We start from the raw sequence: 27,717 nt of genomic DNA, 5'->3' as shown, positions 1-27,717 counted from the left end.
TAAAGCATTAATGTTAATCTCAAGGCTAAAACTCAAACATTCTGGCATCCTGATGACTTTAATATATTAGGTAATAAGTCTACCCTAACCATGGAGGGTACCTTCTCTGCTTTGAAATTGAAAGCAAACTGCATATCTATTGCTTACCACAGCAGAACAGCATCTGTTAAAATCTTACCTGAATTTAGGAGAGCAAAGCTGGAGTTTATAAACTCTATAGTCAGTATGTTCCTTTAAAGTCCCAGGTTAGGACCCTGAAGCAAAGGGTGGCTTCCAAGGGTCTGGAGTGGACCCCACTGTGCAGAGGCTAACAGCAACTCATCAACAGGCTCCGGGAATACTGCTTTAATGAAATAAACTTGCTACTAGTTTTTTTTTTTTTCCTTGCTTGCTCAAAAGCAATCTCATTAAAATTTAGATTAAAAATAAAGAATGAATCAAGGATAGCTGTTTAGTTATTCTTGATCTAGAGTGAACATTATTTAGGTAAACATGAGTCTGATAAATGTGCTTTGGAAACACAGGCAAAAGGAATATACTTTAGTCCTCTCACTTAACTTGGAAGGGACAAGGAACACACTTCCACAGATAGCATCTATTTGTTCCCTTCACTCTGATATGAGTCCCTTTTCTTATTGCTGTGACAATATTCTTGGCAAAAGCAATTTAAGGGAGAGTTTATTTGGGTCCTAGGTTCAAAGGTATAGTCTATCATGGCAAGGAAAGGATGTCAGCTACAATGGTCTAGCAGTAGTTGCAGTTAGGGGCCGTCAGCAACACTGTGCCCACAGTCAGGAGGTAGGAAGGGATGGATGCTATTTGAGCTGGCTTTCTCCTTTTGATTTGGTTGGGGTAAACCTCTCTGCAAACCCCCTCCCAGTTGTGTCTCCTAGGTGATTCTAAATCCAGACAAGGTGACAACGAGAATTACAGGTAACCCTCTGTAGCCCAAGTAAATTGCCTGCTTCTGTGAATCAGTTCACAATCTAGAACAGGAGTTCTTGACCTTCCTAATGCTGAGACCCTTTAATACAGTTCCTCATGTTGTGGTGACCCCCAACCATAAAATCATTTTGTTGCTACTTCATAACTAATTTTGGTACTGTTATGGATTGTGATGTAAATATTGGATATGCTACCCTGAAAGGAATAGGTTGAGAAACAGTGGTCTAGAACTACAATGGTGTTCTAGCCCTTTGCTCTTTGTAACAAGTTATTTAAAAGCACACTCGATTTAGAAGAGGAGTGTATTCTGTTGAAGCCAAGAGAATTCAAACTTTTAACTACACATGTAACCAACATGACCTCTCTCTATTTCTTTCTTAATGTATGCATCTCTGTATCCAGTTTTTCTTGCTGATGGTTTGCAAATACAATCACACATTCTCCCCTAGCTTCTACCATCTCTTTATCAAGGTACAATGATAGGCTTGGTATGGTAAATGAACCAGGGAAAATCACTGTGGGGATGAGCTGTACCTAAGTATGAATCTATAATAATTTTTCAGATACAATACTACAATGTAAGAGGAAGTTTTAAAGTGAAATGCTGTCTTCCCCTTAAAATCTTCCACACGACAGCATTTGGTTTTTAAGGGTTCCACTCAAGAGGAGAAGTGACAGCCCACCCTGCTAAATTTATTACCTGCACTGGAGTTGCCCTCGTTCTGTTGGCAAGAAAAGCTCTTCCCTGAAGTGTAATCACACTGCTGTCACTGCAGATGATTGACACTAGGTGGAACAGCAATTTGCTATCTAATCTTCATTGTAATTCTAACCCTGTCACTAGAGATGCTTGTTCTGATTAATGAAGTGGGTAACTCATCAAAATTCTTCAGCTATTTCCCTTTTGTCAGAAAGCTCGGTGATAATTGCATCAAAATTCTCTGTCATGGAAAAATAAACAATGAATTGTAAAGAGGACAAAAATGTCAACAAGTTTACAATTTCTTTTTGCTGAATGGGACTAACAGTGGTGCAACCAGTAGTCTAGGGGACTTGGCTGAGGTTCAAATGTCAGGAAGAAGGTTACCCTCACAGGAACGCCTAGGGACTCCTTTCTGCTCCCATTGTGAAAGGAACAGACATTCCATGCTGCAACAGGAAGAAATCTTCAATGTCTTGTTTTTGTTTTTTTTTTTTTCTTTCTTTTCTTTTTTTTTTCCAGGGCCCACTCTTTGTAAGAAAAAGGCATACAGGCGCTACAAAGAATCTGGGGCTTGGAAAGGATCTTTACCCACAGCACCATGAGTCTGTGGTGGGAGGGACCACCCTGCATTCTGGAATGGAAAAGAAGTGCCCTATTGCCAGGCGGTGGTGGTGCATGCCTTTAATCCCAGCACTCAGGAGGCGGAGGCAGAGGCAGGCAGATCTCTGTGAGTTCGAGACCAGCCTGGTCTACAAGAGCAAGTTCCAGGACAGCCTCCAAAGCCACAGAGAAACCCTGTCTCGAAAAACCAAAACCAAAACAAAATAAAATAAAACAATAAAACAAGAAGTGCCCTATGACCTGTCCTACTCCTACACTTCATCGTTTTGTTCCCACCCTTCAAAGAAAAGAGTGCTGTCAGTTGCCGTGGGAAACCCCAGAGGCCTAAAGTCTGAGCACCTCTACCAGGAGACATTTCAATATTCAGTTTCATTCTTTCATCTTTGAAATGCATTTTTTTATAATCCTTAGTTTCAGAAATTTAACAAGCATATCCAAAAGTACAATCAAAGAGTAACCCTTCATTCAGCTTTACAACGTATCAACACTTTTTCCAATGAAGGGTTCCATCTGCCTTCCTGCACCTTTCCCCCACCTGCAGAGTTTAAAAATAAATACCAGACATCAGACACTGGGACATTTTACCCACAAGTGTGTCGATATGTATAGGAGACAGAGGATGTTTGGTAAGTTCTTCATGCTGTTAAGAAGTCCAGTCAACATTATATTTATTGAATAGTTATTAAAGCAATTGGTTAGTCCGACCACAATGGTGGCTTACAGCCTGATCACTATAAGACAGGGCTCCTTTCCCTGCATATTCTGACCTACATGTCAGGAGAGCACCATGTCTTTAGGGAAGACAGGCTGCTCCTCATAGCCTTCTCATTCCCTTTGAGATGCCCGCATCCCTCCATCAGTCCCTACTTTCTGCTTCACGTTCTCCAGACCTAGGCACTCACACACATAAAACTCTGCTAAGAACACATCTTATCTCAGAGTACATCAGGCACATGCTTGTTTCAGTCCAGGGTGGTCCAACAATAAGACAACGAGTGATGCCACCCACAGGAGACTTTTTTTTTTTTTTATAAATATTCACCAGAAATGTTTAGTGTTTAAGAGAAACATTTATTCTACTCTGTAAATTATTATAGAGTGGTCTGGACTTATGACATAGGCTTTCCCTTTCATTTTTAAAAGCAAGATTTAATCAGTATCCTTCCCCCCCCCAAAAAAATAAAACAAACAACAACAAATATATTGAAGAATAGGTATTAGTAGAGTACCCTGCTGGAAATGTATGAGGCCTTGGGTTTGCAATCTAGTCCTGGGAACAAATATTGCTGGAGAATAGGAACCTCTGGGCCTATGGCACCTTTAAAGGCCCAACATTGGTTCTAGGCTCTGATCCCCTCATGAGAATAGGCAATTTGGGTTACTCACAGGGTGATGTGAGGAAAAATGACAGGAGAGAAAACTCCATGTCAAAACTGATAAAATTTTAGTGGGAAATTTTCTATAAAGTTGACTATATAGGGTAATGAATACAGTCTCATTTAGAAAATATATTCCACATTTGCCTTTGGAAAATGAACCTAGGGGCTGGGGGATGGGGTGAGGTTCACCAATCTCCACATGTTTCACATATGTCTTGGCATCTCTCCCTCTCCCTCTCTCTCCAGTTTGATTCACAAAGAGGCCCCCTCCCAGACACTGCAGAGGACAGTGGCTGGTCACCTCAAATGGTTTTGCTTCAGTGCTCTGTAGGAATTCTGCTAATAGTAAGATCTTTGGAAAGGAACCCTGCTGTAGAAATGAGGTACTTCACTACAGTTTCCAGCATCCTGCCAAGGGGGGGAAATGCAGGGCCCCCACCCACCCCCATATCACCATGTTTTCTTGGTGTAGTTTAGGTCTAGTTTTGAAAGGATCTACGCCACAGGCATAATTTTAACAATGATTCCTGTGGGTCATTATTATCTTACTCTCTAGCAGAAAAACCTAACCAAATACGCAAATCAAAACCTTCTCCCCAGAGAATTCAGATTTAGTCTAATATCACCCTATGTTCCATTGTTCTCTGCCACTTTCCCAAGCAGAAGGGATCACAGAGTTTCTAATCTTATTACACAAAAATGCATTTCAGAATAGAGAATTAAGAAGGCACTTTCCAAACAGTGTTAAGAATTTCATAGTTAATCCCATGTTGTTTCTGCTAATTAGCTATGGCACATGAATTGCTGAATCTCCCTAAGAGATTTCACTGCCAGATCAAAGAGGAAATAGGATAGGCTCTACTGGAAAGTCGCTCTCCAAAAACAAGTTCCTGATGCACTCAAGGGGAAGCCGAGGAAACTGGCAGGAATGATGCTGGATGAGTGCTGCACCTGGACATGTGCACTGATAAGAGAGGCCAGAGTCTCTCAGAAGTCTATTAATTACATGGCCCACCAGCACTGGGGCAGCCAAGGCAAGTAGACCGCTTTGAGTGTGAGCCCAGCTTGGGTTACACAGCAAGCTGCCGGCCACTCTGGGTATGGTGTGAAAATCTGTTAAAAAAGACAAAAACAAAAACGTAAAAAAACAAAAAAATCCCAAGACTAACTAAATAAATGTTAAGAATTTAGAGGTACAACGAAAATCCAGAGTCAAAGCATGGTAGAGACCTACACTGGAGCAACTCCTAGAAAGCAACTCCTTAAAATCTTCTTGATAACAGTCTTTTTTAATTTATTTATGTGCATTAGTGTGTAGATGTTAGATTCTCTGGAGCAGGAGTTACAGACTGTTGTGAGCTGCCGTGTGGGTGCTGGGAATTGAACCCAGGTCCTCTGGAAGAGCAGCCAATGTTCTTAATCACTGAGCCGTCTCTCCAGCCCCCCCCCCCACTCCCCTATAATATTCTGTGTATTTCTATCAGGTTTGTGCTGGGGAACATTCTGAGTACACAGACTGTTATCGCAACCTGATGTGAATCAAAGGACATTTTCCTTATTCACCTTGTGGCTGGTGAAGGCAGCTTGTGGCTACTTGAGAACCAGACCTGTAATGGGATTTAACAAAAGAATATCCTATTTCCAGCTATGTCTGTGAAAAGGATGGGGAGTCAGGTAGGTGTATTTTTACTGTGTTTCAGAATACACTGCAGAAATACTAAATTAGTGGTTCAAAACCCATATCATAATAAATAATGCAGCCACACTGAGGGGAAGAGAAGGATTTAAACAGTGTTGGAAAATAATATTTTGACTGAAAACTGTAAGGCTAAAAGTAGAAAACACACAAATATTATATTGTAGTTAGACTTGCTCCCATAGTTGTTTGGAAGACAGAGTTTACATGACCCAGGCTGACCTCTAACCTACCACATAACAGGAAATGGCCTTGACTTCCCGATTCTCCTACTTCACCTTCCCAGTGCTGAACATGTGTGTCCCATCACACCTGGCTCTTGGCTTAGCAATTCTCAAACTACATGACAGCAAAGGAGGTCTAAACTACAAGTCAACAGAATGCATATAATAAGCCACCTTTCTTAATATCAGGGGAAACTGTTACAATGTGGGAGGCCCACCTGGGGTACATTAAAAATATCATTATGAATTCACAATGATTAATACAAATTTAGACAACCCAGATTATAAATTACCAATAAGGGGACAGGGGAGGAATAACAGGACTCCCATCCCTATACTGTTATACTGGAGTTAGAGGTATTGGATTACGTATTCCATATGCATGCAGACAGACATCAACAGCAATTATGAGCATGCATGGGTTAGACTAGTAGACACAGATAAATTTCCTACTTATATGTGCTAAGAAGGGATAGAAGCAACCCTGCCCCCACCCCTGGGAGCACTGTGCACATGCACACTGTAGGGTTGGTTTCTAAAGATCATTCTCTCACACCAGGAGCCAGGATTCTATGTACAAGTGATGATTTCAGCACTATGGCAGAAAAATATAAGATAAACCTGGAGAATCTTGGGGTGTCATTAAAAAATGCTTGAAAAAGAATGGAACTGTGCTGAAAGGACAGAGATGGACACCTGAAAGCTATTTCAAAGGCCAAAGATGGAGTACTTTAAGCTGCAAGATAAACAGTAGCATTGTCCAGAGGAAAATAAATGTTGGTGAGCTCACGCTGAATAAAATCAATAATTACATAACCAAGTGGATGATGTTCTAACAGGGTCGCTCTCAGTGGTAACAATTTCCTACACTGATCAGTAGACTTGCTCAACACTGGAAAGGTCTGGTGATAGGGATTCATTCTGTGTGGGTAATTTTTGTAACTTTTCTGTATACCAAAATCAACCTTCAAAATAGAAACTTAAACAATAATATATGCTGGCCAGTGGTGGTGCACGCCTTTAATCCCAGCACTTGGGAAGCAGAGGCAGTCAAATTTCTGTGAATTCGAGGCCAGCCTGGTCTACAGCGTGAGTTCCAACACAGCCAAGGCTACACAGAGAAACCCTGTCTCAAAAAAACCAAATAAAATTTTTTCTTTAAGTTAGGTTTTTAAAGAATGAGTCTTATCACAGTATAGTTTCCTTGTGTTTTTCAAGGTGTCCCTGAACATCAGCTCTTTTCCTCTTGTCTTGTATTATTTTACGTGTATGAGTCCATGTCTACAACACTTACAAGCCTTTGCCTGTGGAGGCCAGAGGGTGTGAGAGGCCCTGGGACTAGCGTTACAGACAGTTGTGTACAATCATGTGGGTGTGAGAAATTGAAGCTGGGTCCTCTGGTAGAGCAGCCCATGCTCTTAACACTGAGCTATCTCTCCAGACCTCTTTCCATGTATATGTATATGTGTATGTGTATGTATGTATTTGTATGTGTATGTGTATATGTATGTGTGTGTAGCCCTGGCTGTCCTCTCCAGACTGTGTGTGTCCAGACTGTGTGTGTGTGTGTGTGTGTACACCAGGCTGGTCTCACATTCAGGGATCAACCTGCCCTTGCTTCCCAAGTGATGGGACAAGTGTGAGGCACCATGCTTAGCCCATTTCCTATTTTTCCTTTGCAATCTTTACTGTTGTTCTAGAAGCATACACTAATTACACCTGTCTCTTGAAGGATGCAGAATCTAAGAATACTTGTCAGTCTTTCTCAAATACTAGTCCTAACTCTTTTTTAAATTTTACTAATTTTTATTTTATATGAATTACTGCTTTGTCATGGGTGTCAGGTCCCATGGAACTGGAATTATAGACAGTTGTGAGCTGCCATGTGGGTGCTGGGAACTGAATCCAGGTCCTCTGAAAAAGCAGTCAGTGCTCATAACCACTGAGCTATCTCTCCAGCCCCTTAGTCCTAAATCTTACCATCTCCTTTTAGCTCTGAAATTAAAATTCTGATTACATTTTTAATATTGGAATAATGACAACTTCCCTCCATCAAGGATGTCACCATAAAATATGTCCATCTTTTAATTTTCAGGACCTTTATAAGTCTAATCCTACATTTATCAAGCTCCCTCAGCATCTTCCTACACTTTTTTCCCTTGTTAAATCCACTCATTTAGATATTCATCCTATTAACTTTCATGAATTTTAGCAATGCCTAAGGCCTTAGTGTAGGTGTTGTGGGGGCTAGAAAATATACATATTTATCTTTTCTCATCCAACCATCTCATTTACAAATCTGCCAAGTAATTCATTTTATATGAAATGTTATAATCCCTAATTCATATTTTAATCAATTACCCTTCATTGAAAAAGCTGCTTAGATAATCCGAGAAGTTGTTACAGTTTGAATCTAATGTCCCCAGAGGCTTACGGCTTGAATGTTTGGTCCACAGCTGGTGGTGCTATTTTGGGAGGGAGGTCTTGGAATTTTTGGGAGTGGGGGACCTAGATGGAGAAATAAATCAGTAAGGGCAAGATGTTGAAGGTACATCTCTAGCCACTTTCCAGTTGGCTCTCTGTTTCCTGTCTTCTGTGATGTAAATAACTGTCCTCTACCAAATGTTTCTGCTGCCATGACATTCTACTGTAGTGCCTGGGATCATGAACTGAGCCCTCTGAAGCCATCATCCAAAGCAAAACTTTCTTTCAGGCATTTTGATCCCACAATTCTAAAGTAACTGATACAGAACATATGTATTTGTCAATATAAAGTTAGTTATGGGTGCAAAGAACATAGGCCTCATTAAGTGGCACTAAGTAAACTTTCTTAAACAGATTATTCAACCATATACTGTACTAGCTCTTTGGGAATAAAAATAAAAATTTAAAAGCTTTGAAAAATCAGATTTTTTTTCAATAAAAATTATTCTAAAGGTAAAAGAAACAAAAAATAAAGGTAGATCGGTCATTAATGAGAGAAGAGACAAGCTATCATCATGTTTGGATTTCAGATACAAAACAGCAAGTGACTGACTTGTTCTTGTGCCATCTGCATAACCCAGATGTAAATGACCTTAAGATTGTCAAAGTAGAATCCCAGTGCTCAAAAGCAGCCAAAGGGCAGTAGTTAAAAGCTATCCCAGCAATGGGGAGGCAGAGGCAGTCAGATCTCTGCGAGTTCAAGGCCAGCCTGGTCTATAGAGGGAGCTCCAAGATAGCCAGGGCTGTTACACAGAGAAACCCTGTCTCAAAATCAAGAAAAGATGTTATTCTGAAGGAATCCTAAGCATAGCTCTCAGTTCCTTAGGATCTCACCTAACGCCTCTACAGCTTGAAAGACCATCTTGGAACCCGATACACTGACCTGTGGGCCAGGTCAGCAGGCAAAAGGGAGCAAATGGTGGGGCTGATTTATGTTTTAAAGATGAACTTTCAGAGACTTAGTCTCTCTCTTTCTCTCTCTCTCTCTCTCTCTCTCTCTCTCTCTCTCTCTCTCTCTCTCTCTCATGGACTTAGCATTCTTTCTTCCTCCCTCTCTCTCTGTGTTGATGGGGGATATCTTTCTGTAGGCTGTGAATATATGTGTCTCTTATTAGTTGAAGAATAATGCTGTTTCTGCCAATGGACAGGCAGGATGTAGTCAGGCAGGAAGTATGGGTGGGGCTACCAGACTAGGAGAATTCTGGGAAGGGAAACACAGAGAGTGAGTGAGTCACCAGGCAGACCCCATGTAGTTGCCAAGGAAGCAAGAGACTTGGGCATTCTCCAGCAAGCCAAGACTGTGTGGAGATACACAGATTAATAGATATGGCTTAATGATTAAGAGAGAGCTGCCCAATAAAAAGCCTGAGCCATGGGCCAATCAGTTTATAATTAATGTAAACCTCTGTGTTTATTTGGGACTAAAAAGCTGCAGAACTGGGCGGGACAGAAACTTCCGTCCACACTACGTCTTATTTTTTGAGATATGGTCCTCACCATGGAGTTCCAATTACACTTGAATTCACTATGTAGCCCAAGCTGGCCTTGAACTTGTAGTAATCCTTCTGCCTCAGAAGAGATGGGATGACAGGCATGACCTGCCATGCCCAGCATACTTTATTCCATCTCTGCTGGAGCTTCTTGTCATTTATGCCACAGGGCTGAGCAGAGAGGCACTGTGACCCTCACCTGGTGGTCTTCCTCAAAAGTCCGGCTGAGCAGAGAGGCACTGTGAGTCTCACCTGGTGGTCTTCCTCAAAAGTCCGGCTGAGCAGAGGCACTGTGAGTCTCACCTGGTGGTCTTCCTCGAAAGTCCGGATTAGGAGCTCTCTCAGTTTTCTTTTTCTTTCTTTCGCAACTTTTTCCTCGCCCAGATGAGCGTGAGCGCTTTCCCCCATTTTTCCTTCTGGGTTCCTCTGAGAATCTTCTTGTCTTTTTTTTTCTCTATTAAGAGTAACAATTTTTAAAATAGTTACTACAGTTAATAATGAGTAATTATAGCCTACTGTATTGGGATGAACAAACACTGAGTATTCCAGAGCAAGGTGACTTAGAAAAAAAAAATCTTAGTTTGTTATTTTGTAATATATAAACAAAATAAAATTGTTAAGTACTTTGACAAACAGCCCAGAAGATGCTTTAATGAATCATTTCTATTGACTTTACTACTGAGCTATACATCTATCAAAGTTTGTCAATATCTACAAAGTACTCTACAATGCAGGTATGCTTTCTTTTTCCTTCTAAAAATTTCAGTGTGTGTGTGACAGAGAGAGACACAGATAGACAGAGACAGAGAACAACTTTGAGGGGGTTGGTTCTCTCCCACTTTGTTTTGAGGCAGGGTTTCTCTTGTTTCTGCCACTGCATTTCTTATTCAGGGTATCTGTCCTGTCTCTGCTACCCATCTTGTTGTAGGAATGCTGGGATTAGAAATATCAAGTATGAATCTTTCCTATAAAATACTATAAACTTTTGTTTAATACAAGGAATTAAAATCTTTTTATCTCCATCCATCTTGTAAGACTTTTGTGCAGGTATTTTAACCCTCCCCAACCAGTAAAGCCTTTGTTTACACAAGGGTTCGATGCTCTGTTCTAGGAATTTGATGGCCTGAGGCATCCTTTTTCCTCTGAGCAGCAACCCCTCTCCCTTTCTCCTCTGAGCAGCAACCCCTCTCCCTTTCATCTCTTCAGAACTAGCCAGTTGAGTACGATTGTTAGGCCAGACCCCAGCCAGAGATGAAAAGGCACAGCCACCAACTAAGTTAGAATAAAAAACAAATGTACTTCCTGTTTGGTGTGTCCACTCTTCTAACAGTACCAGGCTTTTTAGTTGGTTCTGGGGTTCTGGGGATTGAACTTGGGTTGTCAAGTTTGTGAAATCCAACTTTTCCTTGGAGGAGCTAACTCCCCAGATTCTATCTCCTTATTTATTTATTTATTTATTTATTTATTTATTTATTTATTTATTTATTTATTTATGTCTTTTTTCCAGACAGGGTTTGTCTATAGCTTTGGAGCCTGTCCTGGAACTCACTCTGTAGAGCAGGCTGGCCTCAAACTCATAGAGATCCACCTGCCTCTGCCTCCCGAGTGCTGGGATTAAAGCATGTGCCACCCCTGCCAGGCTCCTCTATCTCTTCTTATTAGAGGGCTAAATGGATCCATAAGTAAAAAAGGAACAAGATTCCTATCATGGGCTTTTACAGGTTTTCTAGGAAGAAACATTAATAGAATCAAAAATTACTGAGGATAGAACAGACTCTAGAGAATCTTCCTAGCCTCCATTCCCTTTTCTCCTGTCGGCCATCCTCCTTCACTTACCAACTCAAGTGTCCTTGGAGATATATCCATTTATTTGTTTAGTTGTTTATTTATCTATTTATTTTTGAGACTGTACTTGAACTCCTGATCCTTCTGCCTCCACTTCCCAAATGTGGAGGTGGGGCTCAAACCCAGGGCTTTGTCATGTTAGGCCAGCATTCTACCAACTGAGCTACCACCACCACCACCCCCTCTCAATATTGTCTTTTTGTTGGAGCTAATTACAGATGTATACGGATAAAGCACGTTCCATTGATGAGATGGAACAAATGGTGAGGACCCCAGATCAGCTGTGAAAACTCAGGCATCACCTAGACTTTCAGAAATTTTACAGTTACAGAAATTCTAGTTGAGAAGAGCCCAGTACACAGACACTGTGCCATTCATTTTCACACTGTATCATTTAGGGTGCACATAATATTATGTCTTATTATTGCTGATGCTAGCCTTGTTTTGCTGGTTATCTGAGGTTGATTATCTAGTGTAAGCCTGTTTTATTCTCAAACTGATTTTTATTTATGCATCCATGTGACTGTATACCACATGTGTGCAGGTGCCCTCAAAGCCCAATGAAGGGACAGGGTCCTCCGAGCTGGAGTTATAGTGGTTATGAAGCTCTCCAATGTGGGCACCGGGAACTGAACTCCAGTCTTCTGGGAGATCAAGAAGTATACTTGACTGCTGAGTCATCTCTCCATCTCTCCATTACCAAAGCTACTGTTTTTTTTCTTTTGTAATTAATAAATCTCTTTAAGGAAATACTTTATGCAATAAAGCAGATTCAGGATAACTTATAAATAAGAAGAAAGGAAAAAAAAAACCTATCCACAAGAAAATCTTACTGGATCTTCCCAAAATACTAGTCCTATAATAATATTATATTGGATGGGCCTAGTCATGTCAAGGAGGGCTAAATGCAGTAGCAGATTGCAAATGCAAGATAGAGTTCCAGAACAGGGGTCTGAGTTTTAAAATAACATCAGGATATATATCTATCATGAAAATAATATCTGCTTAATTGTCAAAATTGGAGAGGTAGAAGAGTCATTCATATTTCCACACAGAAATAATAACATGTCAATCCTGCTTCATTGTACAATCATATCTAATAATTTTGTATCACTATTGTTTATTACTATAAATAATACTATTTTAGTTACTACTGTATAAAAAACCTTTGCATTTCTGATCAGTTCTTAGGGCCATTTTCCTAGAACTAGAATTCCCAGGTCAAAGGAAAATGCCACTTGATGACTCTTGTTATTTATTGCCAAATTGCTGTCTGGAAAGTTCAAATCAGTTCATCCACCTAGAAGCAGAGTACATTATCTGTGTCACTATAACCACAGGTAAGACTTAACTTTGATAGGAAATGGCTCGCCACTGCACATGTGTTGAGAGCCCACTGTGAACTAAACAGAGCACCCTGCTACCATCAAATGTGACTTGTTTTCAGAATTTATTTTAGGTCAGCCTATTTTTTCCAGGCTTGGGAGCAATCTGAAGAGCAGGGTTGACCTTAGTGAGAACTCACTAACACACTGTGATTGCTTTCTGTGAAGAGCAGCATTTGGAGGAGGCCTGAGCCTGGCACTTGAGGGAGTGGAGCACATGTCCACTGCTGAGCTGTTTGAAACTGGGCAGAATGAGAGCAATCAAGAACACAGGGGGGAACTGTGTAGGCTGATGGGGGTGGACGGATTACCTAATAGGCCTTTCTGGCTCTCTGTCGGAGTTTTCAGACACTCGAGTCACGTTGCTGGAAGATTTCTGCAGTTCATGCAACAGTGCTATTTCTCAGAATAAGTACATTAGTTATTTCACCTGCAACGCTCATTTTCTGCATGAGGATAGATAACATACTACATCCTGTGAGGGCTATTGTCATTTTCCTCTTATGTCAGACATTATTTTCCTTTATCAGCAAGGCAATGACTTGCTGTATGATCATCAGAAAATAAGACCCCAGCGCAATGCACAGTAGGACAGGGAGCGATTACTAACCACAGAAAAGGAATAGGGAAATATGTTCCACCTTTAAAAATCTTATGCAACCAAAGAAATACAAACCAGTTACTGCGATGCCCATTAAACACGAACAATAACAACAACAGCAATAACAACAAAAACACCCTGAAAAATGATCCTTCCCAGTACAGGGAAGAGTGTGGTAAACTGGTCCACAGCTGCTGACACTGTAGCAAGTACAACTAATTTTTAAAGTAATTTGGAATGTTTAAAGAGTCACAAAAGGATCTATATATTTAATCCACTAATTATACTGATAAGAATTTATCCTAAAATTATAATTCAAGCCAGGCAGTGGTGGCACACATCTTTAATCCCAGCCCTTGGGAGGCAGAGACAGGTGAATTTCTATGAGTTTAGGTCAGCCTGGTGAGTTCCAGGACAGCCAAAGCTATTCAGAGAAATCATGTCTCAAAAAAACAAAACATATAATATATATATATGTGTGTGTGTGTGTGTGTGTGTGTGTACACACATATATGCACATGTATATTAAATATATCATATATGTAATTCAAAGGAATGGCAATGCTCTAGGGATAAATATACTCATTGCATTATTATATTGGTAATTTTTAAAACAATTTATTTTTAATTATGGTATGTATGTGAGTCTCTGTGGGCTTATGCGTGTGAGCACAGTGCTTGTGGAGGCCAGAAGAGGGCATCAGAGTTCCTGGTGCTGATGTTAACAGGTGGTTGGGAGCCACCTAATGTAGGTTTGGGAAGGCGAACTCAGGCCCTCCAGAAAAACATCAATTTCTCTTAATCACTGAGCCATCTCTCTAGCCCTACTGGCAAGACATTTTAAATAGCCAAAGTGCTTAGCAATATAGGACAAGGCCATCATATGCTAGGGTACAGCAACACAGTGGGGTAATACATACATTTCAGGACTCCGGACATGTTTGGCACAGCAGAATAACAAATTAAATGCACTTGATGGCTGTAATTATGTCTGTAAGGGGATTTTGACCAGGAGAAAACATAGAAAAATAAGTGATTTGTTAAGATGGTGGAACAGCGGGTGTTTCCCTCTTTTGTGTTTAGTGTGTGCCATGTTTGAACATTTCTTTATTTGTGAGTACTTCTGATGTTTGCTTAACTAGACATCCTCCACACTGCTCATCACACTCGCTTACATTTTCCAAGCTTCTTCCACGGTGTGCCTTCTCTCCAGGATCTCCCTCCTCAGCTTTACCATCTCTCTCCGAATTCCCTCTTTCTCTTTCTTGGCCAGCACAGCCTTCCTTCTCTTCTCTTCTTGAACTAGACACTGAGCCTCCAAGAAGGCCGCTTTCTTCATGGCATTGTCCATTCTCTGCAATTCCAGTTGTTTCTCACGTCTTAAGCGATTTTCTTTTACCTTAGAAAAATCACAAGAAGAATGACAGTTTGAAGTTCAGAATTCAACCAGTTTGAAACATTCTCACCCAGAACCCCAGTTTCATTTGCTTCCTGGGGAAAACCAATACAAAGTTCTACAAACAGATGAAGAGGACTCTCAGCTTCTGGGAATGGATGGCCTGTGTGATGGGAAAGCTGAGTGCAGTGAAGGGGTCAGAGCCCAAGCTTTCATTTTATTTAGAAATCATCTCCCATTCTCCAGCTTGTCCTGTGTATATGTAAGATGACTTCCTCCCTAGGATCTGTACTTTAACAATCATTTAGGAAAGAACATGATACATTATGGTGGCTACACTCTGCAGGATAGGACAGTAATCCACTACCTTAAAGAACACTGCAAGGCTCTACTCATCCCCTTCTCTATTTAAGTATGCCAGTAATTGTGGTCACATTTGGAAACCAAGAGCAAGCCTTTGTGGATAATTCTAGATAAGCACATTCTTCTTTTGCAACACCAGTTCTTCAGCTCCTGGCTCCCCTCTTGACTTTACCCTTTTTCGTCCTCTAGTTGTGCTGAGACTTACAGGCAATAAATAGACATATGTCTTACCGAACCTTCTCTCCTCCCTTCTGTCAAACCAGGATCCTACTTTTCTCCATCTTCCAACATTCCCATACTTCATTGGTTTCAAACAGTGCACTTTCAAGATGTGTAATTAGAAATCTAGTATTGTAAAAAGACAGCCCACACATATGTAGATAGTAGTGCCAATTCAGTCTTAGTCCAGGTCATATATATGGCAAAGACACGGTCATTCTGAGCTACCAAAACTCCTTTGCAAGGCACAGAGATCGTCTTTTCCGCTATTACCTACTATTCCTTTTGGAGGAAGGAAAGTTCCCATATGCCTTTCCAATTCAAACAGCTGAACTAGATTTAATTCAGATCTGTCCTCCTTTTCAAATTATAATCACAAAATGAGTGAATTTTAGTTGTCTAGAAAAGAATTATCCTTATAATATCCAGCAGAATATTCATGATAATATATTAATGTCACCATTCAAAGACCAAATTGGAGCAAATGCAATCTACATATTTATAATCGGAAGTGCCACGTTCACACTAATAAAGTTTAGTTCAGTACTCAACTGGTCAAAATCAATTACTCTAATTTTGGTTATTTCTTAAATAAATTGTTTCCTACTCTCAGTTTATGAGAATTATTTTTCTTCTGAAATTCTTATATCTTATTTTTATTCTTCCTTACCAAACCACAGATGGCACCCTTTTCATAATAAAGCCTAAGTCTTTATTTAAGCTTATTAAATGTGTTACACAAAGACTGTTTCCTGTTATCCATTTTAATTTTGTTTTCCCTCCCACCTGCTTATGTCTCATCTCCATGGTAAGCCGAGGATCCTTCTGCTGCCTCTTGCTTTGGTTTTCCTTCCTCCCAAGCTCTTCCACCATCCCAGGGCCCACCACTTCTTTATGGAGCAGATGCTCTATAAATTTCTGAGTAGTGGCACTCTCCTCTTCTTCCTCCAAATAGCCACATAAATCTGGGAGTGGAAAACAACAAAAGGGGGACTTAAAAAATAATATTTATATTCACATGAAAATTCCCGAGAAGTACAAAGCTGAGATGGTTCGACAAGTAGGAACTAGTAATGCCAGTTGGATGAGTGTGGCCCTCAGCAAGCCCCTTCAGATAAAAGGGCAAAGCTCCATTCATCAGGAAAGGCTCTCACCAAGTCTCTAAGAACCTCTGCACAGCCAGATCTAAAATCGAAACAACCTCAAAAACTCTCTTGCTTAAAAATAACCCTCAATTTCCACCAGGATATAGCTCAGTGTTATAGCAACTTTACATCCCATCAGTCCTATGCGAGTGTCCCAACTCCTCTACATCCTTACCAGGCTGGGCATGGCCAATCTTTTAATTTTAAGCTATTGGAACAGTAATGAATAGGAACTCTTTGTAGGTTTAGTGTGTGTTTGCCTAATGACTGTGGACACTGACCAGTTACATTAGGTGATATTAAATAGTCTTTAGCATTCAGAGCTCATGACTGTGATTCCCTAGTTGGGATTTTTGTAGAGTCCTAACAAGAGGACTGCCCTCAGCTGCTTTCACCAAGGTGGTCTGAATCAGGTGTGGAAAGCTGCCCTAACCATGTTATCTTATCCTCAGAGAAAACAAAAAAGAAAATCAGAAAATCCCAAACACTCAAGGTACAATAAAGGACCCTTATAAGTCTGTTATTTAATTTGTCTGACAATTTGCATGAAAGAGGAAAAGAAAGGAAAAATCCTTAAAAGAGAAATAGCCTCTTTTATGTGTGAAAATGAATCAATGAATAAAAAGCATTTTATAATTATAAAATGATATGTGAATGTTTAAGTGTGTTCTCTGTCAAAGTAAATAGTTATCTAATGATATATGGGCAAGAGATACTTTTAATTGTTACATAAATTCATAGGCAAAATTATAAATAATGAAATACTTTAATTTTAAAAAGCAATAGGAACTTACTAACTAAGGATATAAGCAAAGGGGATTTATACTCAATCAAAAAAAAATTAAACTCACAAAGATAACCCAAACATACATAAGCCAAGTATATCATTTATTATTTAAAACAATAAAAACCACTTCTTAGAAACATTCATTAGATGTTGAAGCTCAGAAGAACCAGATAAGTTCTTACCATCAAACTTGTCATATTTCAAGTGGCCGTGGGCATCCAGCAGAGGGGGGCTGCTCAGCATAGTGTTTTCCCCTTCTTCGTCACTTGCTAATTCTTGTCTAAGTTTGTTGTCTAACCAGTCATTGACTAGCTCCTGAGCTGTCAGTAGAACAAAGACATCTTTTAGGATTTCAGTGACTTACAGGCGTCCTTTATTTGTTGTTTTCATTCATTCAGTCAGTATTTCTTGAACACCCATTATGTGACAAATACCTTTTTATTAGGAACATAATAGGTAACAAAACTGGAAAGAGAACCGTTACCACCATGAAGCTAACAGTCTAACCAAGGGAAAAATGACAAAACAAACAGATAAAAACAAAGCAGGGAACCAAGAGATGGAGACTGAGTGTTTAAAAACTATAAGAAGTGTTGTCGTTTTAAATTAGGTGGTCAAATAGAAGATATTGGGGCACAGGAGGGAAATGAATGCATTGTACTAATATATAAGGCAATATTATACCACGCAGGGGGAGGGCAAGGTCAAAGGCCCTACTGCATGAGTTCCTAGAGGGCTGGAAAAGTAACCAGGAGGGCAGTGTGGCTGGAGAAATGGGGGTCAGACAGATGAGATGGAAGAGGTGATTTATAGGTCAGACTGAGCAAGGTGGTTATCAACAAAGTCAATCTTGCCCCTCATTTGAAATACAGTTACTTTTGGTTGTTACAAGAAGGGTGGGTGATAACAATATCCAATACTAGGATGCTGTTAAACACCCTATTTACAAGGTAGCTTCCACACAACAAAAACACTCTGGTCCCAAATGTCAGAAGTCCTGAAGCTGAAACCCTTTTGTTTAGAGTTCTGACACCATTCTAGGAACTCTGTCTTCTACTCCAAGCATGAGAAGCTGGCCGCAGGAGGGTTGTGAGTACGTCCCCCCCCCCCCCGCCTCGCCCTGCCATGCTTTGAGACAGGATCTCATTGTGTAGCTCTGGCTCATCTAAAAATCACTATGTAGACATGTAGACCAGGTTGGCCTTGAACTCACAAAGACCTACCTGCCTCTATAGTATTGGGATCAAGGGAATATACTACTATGCCTGATTTTCATTTAGTTTTTTATTTATTTTTAAATTTTCTTTAATTTTTATTTTATTTAAGTTCTATGGATGGGTGTTTTGCCAGCACGTATGTCTGCGCACTGTGTAAGTGACTGATACCTGCAGAGGTGAGAAGAAGGCATCAGATCTCCTGGAACTGGAGTTACAGACAGTTGTCAGCTGCTATGTGGGTGCTGGGAATTGAACATGAGGTATCTAGAAGAGCAGCCAATGACCTTAACTGCTGAGCCATCTTTCCAAGGCAAGAGGTAACATATATTTAAGAGGATCACTTTGATTTTTGTTAAAATAGACTAAACGGGATAAGCAAAGATGTTACCTGGGAGATGAATATGATAGACTGGTAAAGAGGTGACAATGGTTTGAACTCAGAGTTGAGCAATTAAAAATGGTTATAGTCTAGAAAATGTTGAGATAAAGTTGACATGCTTTGCTGATAAACAGGGAATGGAGGAAAAGAAATCTTTAGCGTGCAAAACTTAATTGAAATAATAGAGATGCATTTACTGAGAAGGGAGTAGGGCAGAGAAGCATCAGGTTTGGGGGAAGACTTAGGCATACTAGGTTTGAAATGTGCATGAGATGACCAAACAGGAAGGTCAAGTTGATATTGGTGGCAATACTTGGGATTTCATGGGATGGGTTCAAACTGAAGAACCAGATGAGGGTTGTCAGCATATAGATGGTGCCTGAAGCCTTAGAACAGGATGACATTACCACATGAAGAAAGTAGGTAAAGATGGGTTAAAAACTGAAAACCTGAGGAAGTCCACATTTTAGGAGTTGAAGTGGTAAGGCAGAACCAGGAAAGCTGGAATAACGAGTTGAAAGGAAAGTCAGAGTGTAGTGTGTTGGAAGCCAGCTTCCATTTCAGTGGCATTATGAAAATGAAATTATGAAAATCTCAGGGGCTGCAGAGATGGCTCGGTGGTTAAGAGAACTTGCTTCTGTTGCAGAGGGCCTGAGTCAATTCTCAGGACCCACATGTCAGCTCACAATCATCTGTAACTCCAGTTCCAGGAGATCAACATCCTCATCTGGCCTCTGCTGGTAACCATGTGCCATGTGGTACACATAAACTCATGATAGAATAAACAAGCAAACCAATATAAATAAAAGAAAATTACAAGTAAATATAGAAGAAAATGTTTGCATTAGCATTATCTTCATCATCTTTATTATCATCAAAGAGCTCTTCCTCAGTCTACGGCATGGAAATTTCAAAGGAAAATAACTACTTTAGCGTTACCTTTACTACTGTTACTATTATTTTACAGTTCTGATGTAACTATGTATTTCTGTATATTAACTGAAATCAAGACATGTTTAGTATAAATAAAACAACAGAAAACAAATGATAAGAGTGGCCCTTTATCTGTAGTTTCATTTTCCAGTTTTAGTTACTTAAGTCAACTGAAGTCCAAAAACATCACATGGAAAAATCCCAGAAATAATCTCTAAGTTCTGAATTGCATTCAGTTTAAATAGCATAATAAAATCATGTTCTGTTTTATGCCATTCCACCCGAGATATGAGTCATTTCTTTGTCCAGCACGTTCACACCAGTTACACTATCTGCTGTTAGCTAATAGAATAGTTGTCATCTCATTTGTTAGACTGATTGCCTGCCATAATAATGTAGTGACAGTGTTCAAGGAACCCTCAAATAACAGCCTAATGCTGTCTCCATGCTTTTGTCATTCACCTCACTTTGTCATGTCACCCAGGTACCTTGTCATCACACATCATCACAAGAATAATGGTGAGTACAGCATAAGAAGATACTTTAAGACAGATGACAGTCACATAAGTTACAGTACTTATATAATTGTTCTGTTTTATTATTTTATTATCAATCTCTTACTGTGATTAATTTATGATGTAAATTTTATCATGTATTAAAATATATGTATAAAGTATATGAAATAATACTGTAGGGCTTGGTATTACTTCCAGTTTCAGGCATCCACTAGGGGTCCTGGAAGGTACCTCAGGAGGACTACAGTAGAAACTAAGTACAACAAATATGCTAGAAGAGGGCAGAGAAAGGGAGATGACAATTATTAACCCTTGTACAACAAGTTACACCTTTATGTGTATAATTTGTATGTAAAACAGTCTGGGTCTACTAAATGCCACTCACAGTAAGGGCTTACTAGGAAGTACTACAAGAACCAAGAAAGAGCTCTTCCTTTGAAGTTTACTATACAGCTCCTCATGCTGGATGTGGGGAGTAAGCAGAAGAGCAGAGCTTTTCACGGTATGCTCCCCACGGCACTAGTTATGGCAGAATATTAATGGAGCAGATGAGAAAGGAGCAAAACCAGATCTTTGTAAAGCATGCTCTGCCCATATAACAACACAGGCTGGTATGGACTAGTAGTTTCTCAGGACAGTAGGTGGGGATAAAAACCTCTCCCCACCAGAAGAGTCAACAAGTGGAGTAAGACAATGTTCCTTCCACGTGTAGGGTTTCTGAGGGCTCTTGTATACTGTGAATGAACTACTAACCACCTGAGATGAACCCTTACCACTTCTCACCCGAAGCTCCAGCTACTTCCCAAGGCTTACTTTCCCTCATGCCCCGCCCCAAAACATTACATTCTTTCCATGTTTAAATCATGGCCCCTTATACTTCAATCCCACCCTATTATGATCAGAATAAAATCTATGTGATTTTAGAGCCCTATGTGATGTGTCTCCTGCTCACTTCTTTATGCTCACATCTACAGGAAGCACCAGCCTCAAGGGTTTTCCTTCAGCTCCCCACGTATTCCAAGCTTGTGTGTACTTTAAGCTCTTGACGCCACCCTGCCTTCTATCTGCGATGCCTTGAATAGTCCACTACCTGATAATTTGCTTTTAAATTCTCTTCATTCCTATGCTAAATACAGCTTTGCTTTCCTTATTCAGAGTCAAAACTTCTAGCGCTAATACAGTGGAGCAAGACTTTACTATCATGCAATGGATAAATGAAGAGATGCATGAAATAAACAACCCAAACAGAAGCGGGCTTGCAGGACAATGGTACTGACTTCCCCTTCCCCTGGAGACTCTCCTTCCCAGTCTCCTTTGCGTGTTCCATCCAATCCCTTGACTCCTAGGTGGTACAGTTCTTCAGTCACTCAGTAATCAAGGTGGTGAATTCCAAATGAAGGGAACTTTGAGGAGACAAGGAAGTTAAAATGGTTTTGGAGTCTCTTCACAAGGAACTAAAGCAATTCATAAACTCAAGGTCTATTCATCAGTAGAATACCAGATCAAATGAGCATGTCACCATCTGTGCCATAGGACCAGGACCTTACACCACTCACCAGTTAACTAGTCTATCAAATTGCTTCTGCCAGCAGCTGCTTCAAATTTAGGGAACTAAGTGGGCTTTAAATACAGGCTTGTGGGGCTGGGGAGATGGCTCAGAGTTAAAAGTGTAGACTGTTCTTGCAAGGAACCCAAGGTCAGTTCCTAGCACCCACCGGTGGCTCACAACTACCTGCGTCTCCAGCTCCAGGGAACCGATATCTCTGGCCTCCTCTGGCATCTTTATAAACATGCAGACACCAGTATGAACACACACTCACACACACACACACTCACACACACACATATACACACACACACACACACACACACAGCATTTACAGATGGCCTTACATGTAGTGATGGAGTTAGCTCTAGAACAAGCAGCTTCAGGATAGTAGAGAAGCAAAGGTTAAGAGCGAGGGGAAGAGTAGCTTTCATTCAGTGCTTTTCAGTGAATGCTGGGCTATGCTTTAAGAACTGCTAACATCATGTGAACAAATGCAGTCTCTTACCTTCTTCATAGACGTCATCATGATACTCCATTTGCTCACATGTTCCCAGATCTACTGCATGTTGCCAGAGCCTTCCAGGTAAATCTGCATTTCTGGTAGAACATGCATTTGAAATGGCAAACTCTGAAGCTTTCTCCACACTCTTCAAAATAACAGGATAAAAGAAGAAGGAAAAGGAGGAGGAGAAGGAGGAGGAGAAGAAGAAAAATAATAAGAAGAAATGCATGGGATGATAGTAACTTTGTTCAAGATTAGAGAATTCCAGAAGCTGCTTTTCTAGCAGCTAGTATGATTCTTTGATTTTCCTATTTTTATTGAAACTCTAAGCAATATTTTAGTTTTTTTATGTAATGTTGAATTTATTGAGCAGTTCACCAGGTTCTAACCAGCATTCCTGGTATTTCTAGGCTCAGTGCTTAAAAGAGCACTCGCTGCTCTTCCAGAGGTCCTGAGTCCAGTTCCTAGCCACCGCATAGTGGCTCACAACCATCTGAAATAAGAGCTAGTGCCCTCTTCTGCCCTGCAGGCATACATGCAGGCAGAATATTTTTTACATAATACATAAATCTTTTTTTTAAAGTATAAAATTGAGGCAAGATACATAATCACATGAGAATAGCAACAGCCATGCACATGCACACTGGAGATCTGTTATTATGTCTGACTCTCACATCTCTTTCTATCCTGGTTTTGAAATGCCTTACCTTAATCCAGTGCCCCACATTGTCAGGGTCAAATGCAGACTGTAGAAAATAGATAAAGTATTAGCACAACAATCGTTTTATCAACATTGCCATTTTAAGCCATCCTTCCCACTAACATATATGGAAAGTTCATATGCAAGTTCAGCACCAACTAGCAATGAAAGCACACTAAACCACAGTAGAAGGAACAGGGAGCCTTGCCCGGGACATCCTTCTTCCTTCTTGTCTACCTGCCTTGAGACTGTAATGTAACTGATCAGCAGTCTAAGCATCAGTGTTTTTTCTTAAGTTCTCCAGGGCTAAGACTCAAGGTACAGAAATAGTAGATGTGAAACTCCTTGTGAAAACCCAGACTAATACTGGTTAAATCGCCTCTCTGTGTAATTTTCTGCTTAAAGACTGTTATGGTCCTTTATTTCCTGTTTGCACAAACAGCCAAATGCCTTCCTGTCCTTTCTACACCCGAGATGATGTGTGGTTCAACAAGAGTGGGGGTGTAGAACAGAATTATACTACTCAGCTTCTATCTACTATTGCAACAAGCATATATGAAGAAAATTAATCTCTATCCAGATGATTCTGCTTTCTTTTTTTTCAAGGCAGGGTTTATCTGTTTAACAACTTGAGTTGTTCTGGAACTCTCTTTATAGACAAGACTGGCCTTGAACTCAGACAGATCTGCCTCCCAAGTGCTGGGTTTAAAGTCGTTCCACACCACCTGGTGCCTCTACCGAGATGCAATATTATTCAGAAACAAGAAATCAGACCCCAAGGAGCCTCTATTCTCTGTGACTCCCAGAATCTTACAGAACTCTCTCCAATAATCACTGAGCAAACAGGGGTATTTACTCTGAAAAAAAAATTCAGGTATTTAAAAATAAAAATGATGGGACAGCAAACTGACTGGCACATGGAAGCTGGTAGGAAAGGCATAATCTTCTCCTCGCTTCTCCTACTACTTCACCTTCAGCCCACCTTACACACAATTAAAGCAGCTGCTCTGCTCAATAACTCTGTCAGTGCAACAAAGAAAGAGCTGATCCTATTCAAACAGTGCAATTTCAAGGCGTTCTTGTGTCTTTACTTTCTTTATCCTCTAGACAGAAATAATGAGCATTATCAGCAAAAAACAAAAACTTTTTTTTGTAGTTCTAAGTTGTCCCAAATTTTTTACCTTTCATCATCAAATCTATATTCATAAGCTATTTTGGGCCCCATCTATTATGCAACTGATACTTTGCAGTGGAGCAACCTCAGTTTCCACTTTAATGCGCTGGCCTATGCCCTCTAGTATCAGAAGCATGATTTCCACTAAGTGGAATATGCCCTGTGTACGTAGTTCCTATATTTAGAATACCCCCACAAGAATGATTGCCCAGGGGCCCCCTCAAAAGCTGCACATCTAGAGGACCGCTTTTCTTTTTAAAGGAAAGTGTAGCCGGGGAGTGGGGGTGGGGGGTGGGGTGAAAACAATTGGTGGAACCACTCTACAGCTGAAATTTGAATCCCCTCCATGTCAATACTCTCATTTGCATTTACAGCAGTTATTTTTGTGGCTGTAAAAGAGGTGTTCTGGAAGGCACACTTGGTATGACTGGGACCTTGCCCATGTCACTTTTGTCTGTTGCAATTTTAAAAAGGCATTGTCAGTTTTTTTCTTTTTTTCTTTCGTGCCTTTAGGAGCTAGTGCACAGACGGGGTAATAGATCAAGGATCTATCTCTGAGTGCTGGTGGAATTTAGAAATAACCATATGGATGAAGTATTGAGATGTAACCACTTGGCCTTCTGGGTTCATTTTAGATATCTGATGTAAAACTGGAAGCTGGGGATATAAGGGTTAACAGCAGAGAATTTAATGTGATTTTTTTTTTTTTTCTTTTCCTTTCAAAGGTCCCTTACCTAAGATTTGAAAGGGAAGGGGGAAAATGTGAGGAAAGTTTCCTAAAATTGGCGTCAGAGGTAAGGATTGGGGGCAAAGTACACTCACCCTAATGGGCACTAGTAAACCTCTCCGCTTAGATAACAGGTAACAATCCTTACAGACCCTAAGGCTCCTAGAACCACACCTCTCGGGGCTGTGTTGGCTCGAGGGCAGCCAAGGCCAGATAAGGATGCCCCCGGGGGAAGAGGGAGGAAGCGCAGGGCGGGAAGAGGCTTGGCTTCAGGACTGTGGCGCCTAGGGCCGGCCCATATTCCTCAAAGCTTCCGACTGGGATCACCTTGGGATTCAGCTTGCTTGAGATCTGTTTCCAGCGACTCGGCTCCATTCTCTTCTTTGGGGACCTTTCCTGGGACGCCACCAGCATTTCTCCAAGCTCAGGCCTAGACTTGGTCCACAACAGTGACAACCTCTCCTCCTCCCAGGCTGCATTCAGGTGGTGCTGGGAGTTGTAGTTCCACCACCTACCAGTTAGACAGGGATCGGACATTCTGGAACTACTCCTCCCAGGAGGCATCGCGCGGGAAGCTCGCATTGCCCAGTTACCATGGCATCGGTGGCTCTTGCAGGGTTTGCTTTAGCAGGGCCTTTGCCTATGTCTGGCGCTTGACGATGACGCAGAATTTTCTGATTGGCTCTGTAGCAGAGGCGGTGGTTCAGTGGGCCGCGAGTTCTGCGAACTGAACACGTGTTGTTTCCCGCAAGGAATTTAAGGGTCCTGGCGGTACCGAGAGTTGTAACCTGCGGGTGAGTGTCTCTTTTCTTTGATGAGGGCAGGTGAGTCGTGCTCACTCTTTTGATCCCACCTTGACATTTCCTGGTTTCCTTCTGCCAGCTCACTTTCCCCAGTGAGATTGCCGGACACATACATCTGAGAGAGAAAAGGACTTCACTTCCTTTCTTCCGGCCTCTTGCCTGGTGAGCTGCTCAGCCGGAAGTTTTTCTGAATTTACCAGGTACTTGGGAAAGTATAAAAATAGTAAGCTCTACATCTCCAGGGATGGCTAACAGAACTAAAAGAAAATTGAACCTCAATAGCCAATTCTAGATGTTGTGAAGAACACTCCACTGAAGATGGATGTTCTTTCAAGGCAGGGAAGAGATGTAGAAGTGGAGGTTCGGACCCAGCTATTTGTTGGCAGTTCAGTTTACTATTGACAAAATGGGGCGGTACCTACACCCTGGGAGTATTGTAATGATTGAAAATGTATGTAAAACATCCTGCCAGGAATTGTAAACCAAACTTTAAACTGGTGGAAATACGATAAGGAACACTGGACCCCCATTGTCCTAGCACTTCCCGTCTAACTTGACTGTGAACCACAAAGATGGTTGGACAGGTTGTCTTCCATTCAGACCTTACACTGTCACAACAGTAGTTCGTTTGGAAGAGTTAGTTTCATGTCTGTTCATTGGGAGAGTTCAGAGAAGTGTGTTATCATTGTAATTTAAGAAAAGCATCGTTCGAGAGAAAAACGCCATGCCACAGGATTCAAGCGCGGCCTGGGGTGGGGGTGGTATTAGGGAGTTGGATTGGGGAAAAGGGAGGTGGGAGACTGGCCTCCGGGGATGGGAGCAGTTGGAGAGAGAGAAAAGAGAGAAGGGGGAACAGACAGACAGGCAGAAAGATGGGAGGTGGGCAGGGCCATTTTAAAAGGGAACATAGTGAATATGCACAGGTGGTGCTCCGCTGAAGCGGAGGGTGTGCCCTGTTAGGACCCCAAGGACAGGCCTGTACAGATGCCTGAATACTAACATGCCCAGATCTCAGGGACACCCCCCCCCCCCAAGGCCACTAAGGAGATGGAATCGTATGCAAAAGCAAACAGCCTTTTTATTCAAGCTTGTGCTTGGCCTCTCTGCCTATCTGACATAGTAGTTGAGAGCAGAGAGTACCCAACAGGGTAGGGTTTTTTTGTTTGTTTGTTTGTTTGGTTTTTTTTAAATCATAGTGGAGGTTGGGGGTGAGTAGATTATCAGGGTTCAAGACTCCGATAGGCTGACATTGGTCTAAGGGTGTCTTGGTAAAAGGGGAATAGGTGCTATGCTGGGCTCAAGGGCATCTAATTTTCTCACCTCATCCTATCTAATGGTTGGGATGCTTGGAGTGTCGGGTGCTACCCCTTAGATGCTGGCCCTCTCTGGGTGGTGTCAGCTTATGGCTTTTCCTGGAACCTGGTGCTGCCTGCCAGGAGACTGAAACTCAGGCCTACCTTTCAGCTGGTTTTAAGCTCAGTTCATTGTATTGTTCAGAAGTCCTTTATAGTTTCGTTGATTCTATTCGTTGATTGGAGAAGATGGAGAATATATGGATTTTTATTTACAAATATTTGTAGTTTTCCTCCCCCCCCCCCAAAAAAACGATCATCTAAGCTTGCTGCATTCGGTTACCAAATTTGGGCCATCTTTCTATAAAGACAATCCATTCAAGAAGCATTGAAAAATTCTTTCTGTCCTGACAAGGGCAGAGTGGCCCCAGCAGGGTGTTGTCAGAAACGCTCGGATTTGCTCACAGCCTGTCAGTTTTCCCTACACCTTCAGGATCCCTCCTTAAGACCTCCAAAAGCTTTATTTGTGGAAGTGAAATGAAAAAAACAAAACTGGCAGAAGAGACTCAATAAGACTCAATTAAACCATTTGATGTCTTGGGTTAGTGATTATGTCACTCCCAAATTGTGTTTTAAAAACTAT

General features: G+C 41.1%; 1 protein-coding gene across 3 annotated transcripts in view; it reads right to left on the bottom strand.

Annotated features, from left to right (window-relative positions):
- Ccdc191 (coiled-coil domain containing 191) overlaps positions 1-25,558 on the bottom strand; it is a 61,024-nt gene extending 35,466 nt beyond the window's left edge. Inside the window, exons 1-7 of one of the 3 annotated variants that reach the window (XM_051191512.1) lie at positions 25,307-25,558; positions 23,086-23,124; positions 22,382-22,523; positions 17,466-17,603; positions 16,138-16,316; positions 14,549-14,772; positions 9,846-9,996 (exon numbers count right to left, since the gene is read on the bottom strand). In XM_051191512.1, the coding sequence (XP_051047469.1) occupies positions 9,846-9,996; positions 14,549-14,772; positions 16,138-16,316; positions 17,466-17,603; positions 22,382-22,523; positions 23,086-23,124; positions 25,307-25,543 (1,110 nt within the window). In that variant the 5' untranslated portion in view covers positions 25,544-25,558. Of the gene's footprint in view, positions 1-9,845; positions 9,997-14,548; positions 14,773-16,137; positions 16,317-17,465; positions 17,604-22,381; positions 22,524-23,085; positions 23,125-25,306 lie in introns of those variants that run through there. The other 2 variants (XM_051191513.1, XM_051191514.1) reach the window with 2 other exon arrangements.
- Positions 25,559-27,717: the final 2,159 nt, after the last annotated feature.

The sequence above is a fragment of the Phodopus roborovskii genome, unplaced genomic scaffold (genome assembly GCF_943737965.1).
Source record: "Phodopus roborovskii unplaced genomic scaffold, PHOROB, whole genome shotgun sequence".
NCBI lineage: Eukaryota > Metazoa > Chordata > Mammalia > Rodentia > Cricetidae > Phodopus > Phodopus roborovskii.
This window is presented reverse-complemented; position numbering and strand designations above follow the sequence as displayed.